We start from the raw sequence: 12,088 nt of genomic DNA on the forward strand, positions 1-12,088 counted from the left end.
GGTCCTGGATGCTGACCCTTGGGCTCAAAGGAGCTCGGTGCAACCTGTCTCGGCGTCTTTGTTTTTGTTTCTCCTTCAGTCTCTTCATCTCTGAATATCTCTCCACACCAGGTTAACCCAGACTTCTGTCTCTGCCTCTAGTTTTCTCTGTCCAACTTGGACACCTTCTAGAAATGGGGGCTGGCAGAGACCTGAACTCTAAATGACATCCCTTATGTGTAGATGGCTCCTTGGTCATTTCACCTCCCCAGTGACTCTGCCACTCCCTAGGGACCTCTCTTACATGGGCCATGTCTCAGCGACAAGAGTGCTGGCCAAATGACTCCACTGGGAGGGGCAACTAAAAGCTTACACGTGGTGACACCTGGACACTGCCAAGGTGTTCCTTTCTCTTTCCTCAGCTGACTTCGGTCTGGCTCTTCTTGCCTCAGTAAGTCACAGCCCTGACGTAACAGCTTTGCTAAACTCAGTGAGTCCTTAGAATGAATGACTAACCATGAGTGGCTCTTGTGAACCCCTGAACTTAGGGCTGGTATCAGAAATGAGGGTTTCTGTTAGAGATCCCTGAACCTGATATCATAAATGAGGGTGCTCTTGGAGACCCTTGGATCTGAAGGTGGTATTAGTAATGTGAATAATTTGGGGGACCTCTCCACCTGCAGTTGATGTCAGAAATGGGGGTCCTAACTCAAACTCACAGTTGAAGTCAGAGGCAAGAGTGGCTGGAGGTAATGACCTCTGTGGCTCCCATCACAGTCAGGCAGAGTATGTGTACCCCACCTCCCCAGTCCCACTGCTGTCTGTGTCCCCTCCATCCCCCAGCGCCACTTGCTTGTGAGGCGGAGTGTGTTGTCCAACACCAGGGCTGCACCTCAACGTCACCACTGTTGGTCATCCAGGCATTCATGGCCGACTCTCACCCACTCAAGAGCTCTTCAGACCCGTCACCTCAAAGGTCTATCTTGACTTCTGTCACAGCCTTTTGCCCTGCTTACTTCCTTGAGTAGCCATGCCATTATCTGACTTTATATCCTAAGTTTGTTCATTACCTGTCCCCTGTCCTACAGTGTCAACCCTCTGAGCAGACTTGGCCTGTCTCCTGCCCCTCAGGCCTCAGGACCTACTAACCAGACCTCACCCTTCCTAGGGGCTATTCCTTGACAATGAAGATGGGAACCCCTGGCTCCTGAGCTGTACCTTTGTACCAGCTGACAACGGGCTTAGGTGTGCCAGTCACACGGCATGCCAGCTTGACTGTTTCTCCTAGCTCAGCTGTGCAATCAGCCAGTTCCTCTTCAAAATCCGGGGCATCTGAAGGTACACACAAAGGCGGCTTCAGGGCTGTGTGGGTGGCATGTCAAGAGCACACACTGGCAGGTCACCCTGCCTAATATCAACACACCATGTTCAAAGGTGTGGCCACTACCATCCTAGGTCCCAACTCAGAAATGAGGGTGAGTGAGGCACTGGGGCGGGGAGGAGTGGGGAAGAAAATTCTGCTCTGAATGGGGAAGCAGATCAGGGAGGCAAGATCCTCCACTCCTACAGGATCTAGATGGATGTGCTGGGCTTAGGGCCCACTGTGTAGGGTCGGGTCATCCCACCATGTCCCCAAACGTTCTCTAGCCAACCCAACACTCTGTTCTGTGAGGTCCCAGTCACTGTACACCACACACAGGTGACCAAGGGGAAAGTGGCGCCCTCTGCCCTGGAGGGCAGCCCACCCCCTCACAACCTGTGGGCAGGGTCTGGGCTAGGGCAGCCTGAGCACCTGAGGTGCAGGAGACCAAAAGCCTGGTGTAGTCAAGTCAGATAACTAGGGTGAAGGGCGGAAGTGCCCGTCCTGCCTCAGGGCCCGCAGAGACGTGGCTCACTCACGCCACACAGGCAGGGCCAGGCGCTGCTGAATGCTGCAGATCTCCTTCACCCACGAGTTTTTGATGATGACGGTTCGAGCCTGCAGCAGATACTTCCGCACCGAGTCCTCCCGCTCATGCCACACCTCGAAGGCACGGTCGTCCCCCTCGACCTGGTCATTCAGGTCGATGCTGCTCAGCTGTGGGAGGGAGGGTGTCAGCAGGAAAGACAACGGCTGACTACCTCCAGGCGATGTGGAACCTGAGAGGACCACGCCCAGGCCACCTCGGTATGGTGGCCACAGGACTGGCCTGCAGTCACCTGCTCACCCACCCTGCAAAAGCCCCTGTACCCACAGACCTTCATCATGTTCCGGAACACATAGCTGAAGGCATCGGTGCGAGAGTCTCGCCGAGGCTTACAGATCACTAGGTGGTTGCGGAAGAGGAAGACGTGGCGGTTGTGGCCTTTCCAGGGCATTCGGGCCCCTGGTGCCCCCTCCCACACGATGAAGTGGCCCTGGAGGTTTGAGTAGGCTGCAGTTGGCAACCTATGGTTGCAGGCCTCAGTCACCCACATACAAAGCACCCCACCAAAGTCAAGCACCTATGTGTGTGCCCCCACCTCAACCAGCTTGACACAGACCCCCAGCGGCCCACCCCCCCAAGCTAGACCTGGCGGATGGGCTCTCCCAGGGCCTCCAAGGTGCCTGGATAGTTCTCCATGAGGGACACGTGCAGCTTGTTTTCGGCGCGCTGGGGCAAGGCAGACACCACTGCATAGGCCTGTTCTAGCAGCGTGCAGTTCTGTCCATTTCGGGCCTTGTTACGGATCAGCTCCTGGGGAGGGGACCAAGGGTCAGGGCCCATATTGCTTGAGGCTAGACCCCTCTCGCACAGGAGCAGCCTGGCGTTCAGGCTGGGGCAGGCCCACCTTCAGCAGGGTCTGGTACTTCTGGATCCGCTCCACTGGCTGCTCCAGGTAGTGCTGAAGGGGTGGTGGGGGTGGCCGCGAGGGGTCCCTGGCTGACAGTGTCTCTTCTGTGTATTTCTGTGGGAACCACAATGGCAGGTTTCATGCAGGAATGCATACACAGTCCCTCAGGCACTAGAGTTATCCTGAGCTAGAGGAGAAGCCCCAGGTGTCACACAAGCAGCCCTGTACCCTGTCACGTCACCCCACCCAGACATGGCTGTGTCCCCTGAGAGCCCGAGGGTGATCCAAGAGGTGTCCTCACACACAGTCCTGCACTCCAGGCAATGGCTGGGCTCACTGCCTGATAGGTGGTGACATGAGGCTTGAACAGCGGAAGTGGCAACTGAGAAGCATAAAACTACGGGTCTCTGGTTGCACGTCCCCCTAAGCTGGAGCCTGGGCAGCCTGTGGGCAGGCAGTACTGTGGGTCAGGAAAGACAAACTTGGGGTGCTGGGGCAGGCTGGCAAGGCTACAGCCAAGAAGACAATTGGGCAGGCGCTGACACCTAGGAGCAGGTAGGGTGGGCCACCTTGTAGAACTCCTGGACGGGGGTGCTGACAACCACCGACTCTGCTTGCACACGGCCCACGAGGAACTCGAGGTATTTCTCAAAGGCTTCCTGGTTCTTGATGAAGCACATGGCCACATCGTCATCCGTGTCACAGGACTGCAATTCCTTCAAGAAGCTGCCACAGAGGGGACAGGGTCAGGACCTCCCGCCACAGACTGGCCCTAGCCAGATCTTTGCCTTTGGGAAGAGAGGCCAGCTCCTGCTCTGGGCTGAGCTCTGAGAGAGTGAATGCGCTGAGCTGTGTGTGGGCAAGCAAGAAGCCCATGGCTATGTGTCCGTCTACCCATGCATAAGTGCAGACATGTACTGTGTGTGCATGTGCATCCATGTGCGGGTGCATGAACACGTCAGCTACTATGCATGCACAAGTATACACAGATAGGAACACATGTACATTGTATGTATGCATGCATGCACGTGTGATGTGCATGTGGTATGGCCAGGTACACCTACATGCCTTTTATGACAGCACATATGTATGGCAGCCTATATACATGTGAACACACATGTTGGCATGCATGCTATACATGTGTACACATGCACAGGGTGTTACATGCTATGTGTGGCCATGTAAATTTATGGGTATAGAGTTGTGCATGTATTGTGGGCAGCTATACATTTACGCACATATGCCTATATGCACACATATGCCTACGTGTGAAGACATACATGCCTACAGACTGTGAACATGCTAATCAGAAGCAGGAATAACACCACAGGATCTTCCCTGCATGAGCCGGGTGCACAGGTCTGTGTTCTAGGTAAGGAGGGGAGCTGCCTCGTGCAGAGCTGCGAAGCACGGGGCGGGGTGTAACAATAAAGCAGGTCAGCACAGGTTCTGTGTCTCCTTGGTTCCTTCCCATCCTCTGCGAAGCCTCGCCTGCAGCCGCAGCAGGGGAGCACACCTGCCTTCAGGCGTGCGTGCAGCCTCACCCACCCACCTGCTGTGGAAGTGGCTGATGTCCTGCACGTTACGGAAGATGGCCGTCTTCTGGCTGGCCACAGCCGGGGGCACACGGGGGCAGCGCTCCAGGTGCTGCATGTGGTGTCTCTCCAGGAACTGCAGCTCACCCACGAAGGCCTGCTCCGAGCTCAGCAGCTCCTGGATGACGGAGCTGGCGGGAGGGGCAGCCATGAGGGGGGCACCCAGGAGCTCCACTGGCCCCTGGCTTCTGCCTCCTGCAGGGGCCTGGGAACAGCATCACTGCAGGATGGTTTGCTCCCCCAAGGACCCCTATCCCCTCAGCTGCTAAATCTGGGCACGTTTTGCTACCTGCAGCAGCCTGCCATAGACTTTCAGGAAGGGAGAGAGAAAACAGAGAGAGAGAAGGGCCCACTCTTCCACCAGACTGCCCCCTCCATGGAGAAGTCACTGGTATGGGTCCTGCCAGCACCAGGCCCGTGGGGAGGGGCAGCTATTGTGGGAACCGGCGTCAAATTGGGGCTGCTCTGATCTCTGATGTAGAATCAGCACTCACAAGCTTCTATAGTAGCAGCAGGCTGGAACCCCAATCAACCCAGGCAGAGAGTGGGGAGCAGGTTTCTGTAAGCAACAAGCCCGCAGGCAGAAGCTCCGCCAGACACCCACCTTAGCTTCATCCTGTACTCATCCTCAGACATGGTCTCCCCGGGAAACTCTGAGGCCTCAGTGGGCCCCCACTCAGGTGACAGCTGGTGAGAAACAGGGACCCATCAGAGAGGGTCTAGGCTTTGGTCCTGCCCTATGATCAGGATCGTGTCCCCTAAATGGGGACAACAACGCCAGGGTCCCCTAGACCAGTGACCAAGCTCTCCAAGACCCTGAAGTGGCACCTCCCCTCAGCCCCAGCACCCTGTACCTTCAGCCTCTTATCCAGGTAGGCAGGTGACACCCAGCCCTGCCTGGAGGGGCTGGATTTGGTGGGCTTGGTGCGCACAAGCCAGCGAAGGGGGTGGGCTGAGTCCAGGACCTCCACATACTGGCCTTCTCGCAGCGTGATGGCCTCTGGCTCGGCCCCCAGGGGCAGGTAGTCAGCTGTGACCACGTAGATGTCAAAGATCTAACCAGGAGTTAGGTGGAGAAGAGTTGTCATCCAGGCCTGCTAAGGTCCTTAGCAGCCACGGGAGATGGGAAAAGGGAGGAGTCTCTCAAATTCCCAGTGGCCCCCCAAAATCACAGAAGAGAGGAAAAGCTGAGCCAGGGGACCTAAGATGGCACCAGACAGGCTTGCCAAGCCCCAGACTGTGAGACAGGTGTCTTGGCGTCACTTAGCGCAAACACAAGTGCCCACACCCACACAAATGTCAGGAACGTGGGCACACTGCCCTGTCCACTGAGAAATCACTACATATCCCCCACTGGGGTTCACAACAGGGGATGCCTATACTCACTACCTACTCACATCTCCTAATAGCCCACCCACTTGCCACCGTGGGTCCTAAACAGGCAAAGGGGGAGGGAAGGAGAGAAGGAGAAGAGACTCAGCAGGAAGCACGTCTTTGTAGGGACCCTGAGGAGAGCGCCTGGGTCTTACCAGTCCCTGCCTCCTGCATGTCTTGGGAACAGAGTGTGAACCCTGCTGCCCTTGAGCCTGAAGCCCCATCTTCTGACAGCTAAGGGTCACAAGAGCCCCCAGGGATCCTGCCTCTGCACCTCTCTCATCCCTGTGCCTTCTCTCTGGGAGGGTCAGAATCTCTCCCGACTCTGTTTCCTGGGGGTCCTGGTGTACCCACCTCACCGCGAGAGTCTCCATCCTCAGACTCTGATGAGGACTCTTGGACACTGGAAGAAGGGCGTGACCGGCCATGGCGTGGAGAAGCAGATGGTGTCTTGGTCTCTTCATCACTGTCACCTCCAGGCACCTGGAGCTTGGCTAGGTGGGTACAAAGGTCATGAGGGCCCCAACTGCCTCCTACCCAGCCAGTTTTTAGAGTCGTGAGGGGAAGACCCAGCCCCAGCCCCCGGCTTGAGGACACTGCCACCACCACCCCTTGGGATGGGTCCTCACTCTGTGTGATCTTGGCTGACACCATCTCAGTGATCTGGGAGGTGAGCTTCTCCAGGAATTCTTCTGTGCCCACCTCAGAGAGGGACAGGTGGCTGCGGGCCTCCTCGGCCACCATGGACTCCCCTGTGGGAGCCAATACACCCCTCAGGCACTATTTTCGAGCATGCGCTATATTGCAGGCCCATCCTTGGCTCTGGGGACTGCTAAGCGAGCAAGAGAGACCAGGCCTCCCCAGTCAGTGCTGAGGTCCAGAAGGGAGACCAGTCATCAACAGGGCAGGGGCTGGCCAGAAGTCACACTAGCTCAACAGGGTCTGAGCCATGGAGTGGCCAATGGGACTGGTAACAAGAGGGACTGACAGCAAGAGGTCAGGACAAAGGGGACAGTGGGTGACCAACGCAGAGCACAGACACAGCTAATGCTCAGCAGGGCACCCAAGAGATGGTGGACAATCCAAGATCATTCTGGTGATTAGGTAACCCTGATTCGGTAAATCAGGGGACAGTACCTTTCCTCTGTCCGGCAAGGTCAACAAAACTCGCAGATTCTGACACCTGGGCTGAGACACCTTGGGTTGTCCTGTGAGGGGCAGGGTGTCCTGAGAGGCCGAGGATGGGCCCCACACCCACCACCCTCCCCCCTCGAGTCCCTGACAGAAAAAGAGTCTGGGGGCAATGGGTCAGCACATCATCCCAGAGGAGTCCTGGGAAACCCTCATTCTGCACTGTGGACACTGAGGAATAGAGCGGGAACAGGGCTTGGTCTGCCCTGCAGGAGAAGTTGCTTCTCAGCAGCAGCTGGCTGTGCCCAGTTCCTACCCTGGCTGGTGGCTATGCGGCAGCCAGAGTGCACTCACCCCTGCAGGAAGGTGGAAATGAGGACCTCCTTCACTCTCTCCTGCTCCTCCTCCTTCGGCACTGTCAGGAGAGCCGGTGGCCATTAGCATGAGCTCCTCCTGGACCCCGAACTTTCTCATTCTGGGTCCACACCTACCCAGGACACTGCCCTGGAAACCTGGACCGACTATCCCCTCAGCCCTGGGTGGGGACGGTGCCAAGCCTACACTGTCCCACTCCCAGCCCGGGGCCACGCCAATGGTGGTGGAGAACGTGAGCATGCCCCCAGAGTGACAGCCCGCAAGGGCCTGAGGAAGGCCGGGAGCAGAGATCCCCGGGGATTGCTGTGTAGCGTGCGCTCGGGCTCTGAGGCCCTACACCAGCCCCTACCCTGTGCGCATTGGCCCTAACCTGCTCTTGGGATGTCCTGACACTGTGGAAGGATGAGAAAAGGAGGCCCAGGTGGGGTCCCAGCTCAGAAACACTGCCCTGAGAAGTCCTCGACTCTGCCCAGTGGCCAGCTCCTGTGTCCTTCACATACCCAGGTACCTGTACCCCCTCGTCCCCCACTACTCACAGCCTGAGATATGCAGGCTGCCAGAGCAAAGGGCCTGGCCGGCCGAATTGGTGGCGATACACGTGTAGGTGCCTCGGTGCTGCCGGCCTACATCAAGCAGGACCAGGCTGTGCTGCTGGGCAGAGCTGGCCATGGTGTAGCCTGGTGTATTGGGGCCGATCCACAGCACGCCCTTCTCTGGCTCCTCCTTGAGCCAGTGCACAGTAGGGGCTGGGTATCCTGGGGGAAGGAACGTGGTGAGTCCACCCTGGACAATGAAAGGACCCTCCCCGCCTGGATGCCTCCAATGCCACCAGAAATAGGATCAGAGCCTGTGGCAGCCAAGGAAATATCTGCGGCTGCCGACCCCCTTCTGAGAACCACCTCACCTTCGACTTTTACTGAAAATGTGACGCTGGATCCCTTTTTCACTTTCTTGGAGGTAAACCGCTCCAGGATCCGGGGTGGCACCAGCTGCTCGTGCACATCTGGAAGAACATCACCAGCCCACGGGGATGCCTTGGCATGGCCCCAACCTCCCCCGTCCTAACCCCAAGGGGACCTCTGCAGTCTATGCCCACTGGCCTCACTGCTGGGCAGCCTCCTGCCTGTGCCTCCACTGTAGCCAGCCCCAGGCTTAGAGTCTCGCACCTGGTCTATTACCCTCCCTTGCTCATTTGGGACCATCTCACCTGATGCTGGCTTCTCTTCTGGTTCGTTGGGACCTGAAAGACACAGAGACAATCGGACATCACGTACACACGGGTGCCCTAGACCCTGGCCCCACACATGGTGCAGGGCTGGTCCCGGAGGTCTGATGTGCCATGAAGGGGGACAGAGGGCAGCCATGGCCCAAACCCTTACTTGAAACCTCAGCTAGTGTTTAGTGTGAGAGAGCCAACTGGCCACAGGAACCAGATGATGTGACATGCTGCCACCTACACTCATCCTCCAAGCCAGGACGCGACACCTCGCTCTGGCCCTGCACCGGCGCCCATGCGCACAGCAGCTGGGAAGCCCCATCTATGGAGGCAGAGGCGGCTACCGGCAGCGCCACACCGCCCATGGCAAGACTTAAAATCCGCCTTCAGTGCTCAGGACAAAGGGGTCTCAAGTCTTCCATGGGTCCCATTCCCTGCAGGACTGACTTTCTCCCACCTGACACAGTCCATTGGAGCCATGACCACAGCACCCTGACGCCAGGTCTGACAAGGGTATGCGGAGGTCAGCTCTACTTGGTCCCTGAGACCACGCACCTCGGACCAGGAGCCGAGCAGATGAGTAGGCAGCACCCACTGCGTTGCTGATGTAAGCTGCATACTGGCCGCTGTCCTCCCGGGTGACAGAAATGATCTCCAGGGTGTGCAGGGTCTTCTTGTCGGTCATACGGATGTGGTCGGATGTGGTCAGGGGCTTGCCGTCTTTGAACCAGTATAGTCTGGGGGCTGGGTAGCCTGGGGCCGCAGAGGGAAATAGTGGACCCACGGTCATCTCCCAGTGGGAGAAAGAAGGTCCAGAATGCCGGCCTCCTAATCCAGGTGGGACGTGCTTTTGACTACCGACTTCTCCTGAATTCCCAGTGGTGGCAGCTTCTGGCTTCTGTTCCCAGAGAGGAGCAGATGCCTGCCTGACCCTCACCTTTTACTTTGAGCTGGAATTTGGCCAGCCGTGTGCCAGGGGCCACCTGGAGGTCTTTCAGCCCCTCCACCGCCTGGGGCAGCTGCCCCTCATCTGACTCCGTTCCTTCTTGCTCCCGGCTGGCAGGAAGGATGAACAAGGAGAAGCCAAGAAGTGATGAGTTAGAGGCTCTAAGGCAGGAGGGTCGCAGGGGGTAATGTCAGATGTGGAGAGATTTTGAGGTTCCTTATTTGAGGAACTGAGAAGCAGAAGCTTCCAGAGCCTGGTGGAAGTCCGTGGGAATTGGCTTATTCATCCTACCCCTAATCTCCACCCAGGTACCCAGCATGGTCCCTTCCCCAGAATCCCTTGGGATGGCCAGCCACTGGGTTTTCCCATCTCTGAGGGAGCCCTTACCTGGACAGGTATCCCTGGGCACTGAAGTATGATGAGGTTTCAGTGGCGTCTGCTGCAGTGTCATAGTCCGTGCTTGTCACTGGGGAAGGAAATGTGGCTCGAGAACAAAGCCTAATGTCCAGGCACATGCCCTGCACCAGGACCACCTTGGCTGTCCGAGGCCTTGACTGGGAAGCCTTGAAGCAAGACACTGACACTGGGAAGTGCCTTCTCCCCCCACCCCGGCTGTGATGGGACCCATGTTTTCAAACCTCTTTGACCCAATAAACTATAAATATCCCATGAATTTGAGTCTTCGTAAACTACAGTGACATTGGTGGAACCTTCCAGTTCCATCCTACAAGAGCCCAAGGGGCTAAATAGATACTGGTTTTTAAAACAATAGCAGAGGACTTGGCTTTCCAGTTGTGGTGGTTTAAATAGATGGCCCCCCATATATTCAGATTTTTATTTGTTTGTAGTTTGCAACTGCAGACACCTGGCTGGAGGCAGTATCACTGGGTGGATCTTAAGGTGTGGTGATGGGTTTCAGATTTCAATCTAAAGATATGTATGCAAAGTGTGCCTAGCTGGAGTTCCTGAAGTGTACTGTGGCTTTTGACTTTTAGGCTTGTATTTCTCTCTCTCTGCTTGGTCCCACGTGAAGGCAGGCCAGCTTCTTCTGCCATTTATGGAATTTCCCTGGATCTGTAAGCTTCAATAAATATCCCTTCCTCCATAACTGTGCCTGGTCTGGAAGTTCATTTCAGTGAACCTGTCTGCTACACCAGTCAAGATAAAGGGATGTGATTCCCCCACTGTTATGGACTGAATGCTTGTGTCTCCCACAAATTTCTATGTTAAAACATTCCCAGGGTGGCAGGATGACTCAGAGCCTAAGGCATTGGCCTGCAAAGCCTAATAATCCGAGTTTGATTCCCCAGCACCCACGTAAAGCCAGATTCACAGTGGTGCAAATATCGGGAGTTCATTTGCAGTGGCTAGAGGCCCTGACGTGCCAATTCTCCTCTCAACCCCGCCGCTTGCAAATAAAAATATTTTAAAAAACATCCCAGTGATAGCATTAGGGATGGAACCTTTGGGGGGGGTGATTAAATCATGAGATACAGACCCCATGAACGAGATCAGTGTTCCCAAAAAAGGAGTTCGGAGTCCTCGCCTTCTATATGTTTACTTAATTTTTTGTACGCACAAAAGAGATTTCTAGTATCTTTTGAACATCCCCCTCTGCCAGTTTTACCATTTGAATTGTCTTGACTAACTGATTACTCTCCATGTTACAGGTTGTTTTCCTGCCCCTTCAGGTATCTGTTGACCTTTGATTAGACTCCTGACATGACTGTACCCTCAGGGAGCCGGGTACGTGCACTCCCATGGCATGGCGTATCTGGGATGCAGGAGGAGGCCAGGAGCAAGGCAGGAGGCGGCCCTCCCCAGGCCCTGCCCTGTTAGCTCTCTCGTGTCTGGCCCCCAGCTGCCAGGGCTGGGAGAAGTGAAATGCTGATGTTGATGAGCCACAGGTTCGTTGTACTTTGCTGTAACAGCCTGAAGTATGGAACCTTCTCACGGAAACAACCAGAAAAACAAGCAACAAAGTACGAGAAACAAGTTTTCAAGGTGCTGGACTCAGCCGCTAAGATGCCCCCACTTCAGTGCCTAGTCACAAGCCTATGCTATGCCTTATCCCTCCTAAACATCAGGGTTCTCATGACCCATCTCAATCTCTTTTTTTTGTTTGTGTGTTTTTGTTTTTCGAGGTAGGGTCTCACTCTGGCTCAGGCTGACCTGGAATTCACTATGTAGTCTCAGGGTGGCCTCAAACTCACAGAGATCCTACCTTTGCCTCCCGAGTGCTGGGATTAAAGGCGTGCGCCGCCACGCCCGGCCCATCTCAATCTTAATAATTTGTTTAGTAATGTGGGCGAACTCAGGAAGAGCTTCATTTGCTGGGTATGATTAATAAAAGAAGCCACTTGGGAACAGCCCAATGGAAGAGATACGCACGTGTGCATGGGGCAGTGGGGGGGGGATACAGGTCCCAACTCCCATGCCATCTTCCCAGCACCTCCATGTACCTATCCACCAAATCTGAGACCCATCACTTGTTTTTTTAATTTCTTTTTTAAGTTTAAAAAAAATTACTTATGTATTTTTGAGAGAGAGACATAAAGGCAGACAGAGAGAATGGGCACACGAGGGCCTCTAGCCACTACAAGTGAACTCCAGATGCATGTGCCACCTTGTGCATCTGGCTTACATGGATTCTGAGAA

General features: G+C 55.6%; 1 protein-coding gene across 1 annotated transcript in view; it reads right to left on the minus strand.

Annotated features, from left to right (window-relative positions):
* Positions 1-12,088, minus strand: part of Obscn (obscurin, cytoskeletal calmodulin and titin-interacting RhoGEF) — a 150,599-nt gene that overhangs the window by 34,596 nt on the left and 103,915 nt on the right. Inside the window, 19 exon segments of the mRNA XM_045151723.1 lie at positions 1,198-1,311; positions 1,879-2,056; positions 2,218-2,376; positions 2,532-2,696; positions 2,791-2,907; positions 3,363-3,519; positions 4,346-4,519; positions 4,993-5,075; positions 5,243-5,443; positions 6,117-6,256; positions 6,392-6,514; positions 6,900-6,970; positions 7,248-7,308; positions 7,805-8,023; positions 8,173-8,271; positions 8,476-8,508; positions 9,040-9,237; positions 9,422-9,540; positions 9,818-9,896. Coding sequence (XP_045007658.1) covers positions 1,198-1,311; positions 1,879-2,056; positions 2,218-2,376; positions 2,532-2,696; positions 2,791-2,907; positions 3,363-3,519; positions 4,346-4,519; positions 4,993-5,075; positions 5,243-5,443; positions 6,117-6,256; positions 6,392-6,514; positions 6,900-6,970; positions 7,248-7,308; positions 7,805-8,023; positions 8,173-8,271; positions 8,476-8,508; positions 9,040-9,237; positions 9,422-9,540; positions 9,818-9,896 — 2,490 coding nt within the window.

Source organism: Jaculus jaculus, chromosome 6 (genome assembly GCF_020740685.1).
Source record: "Jaculus jaculus isolate mJacJac1 chromosome 6, mJacJac1.mat.Y.cur, whole genome shotgun sequence".
Classification (NCBI taxonomy): Eukaryota; Metazoa; Chordata; class Mammalia; order Rodentia; family Dipodidae; genus Jaculus; species Jaculus jaculus.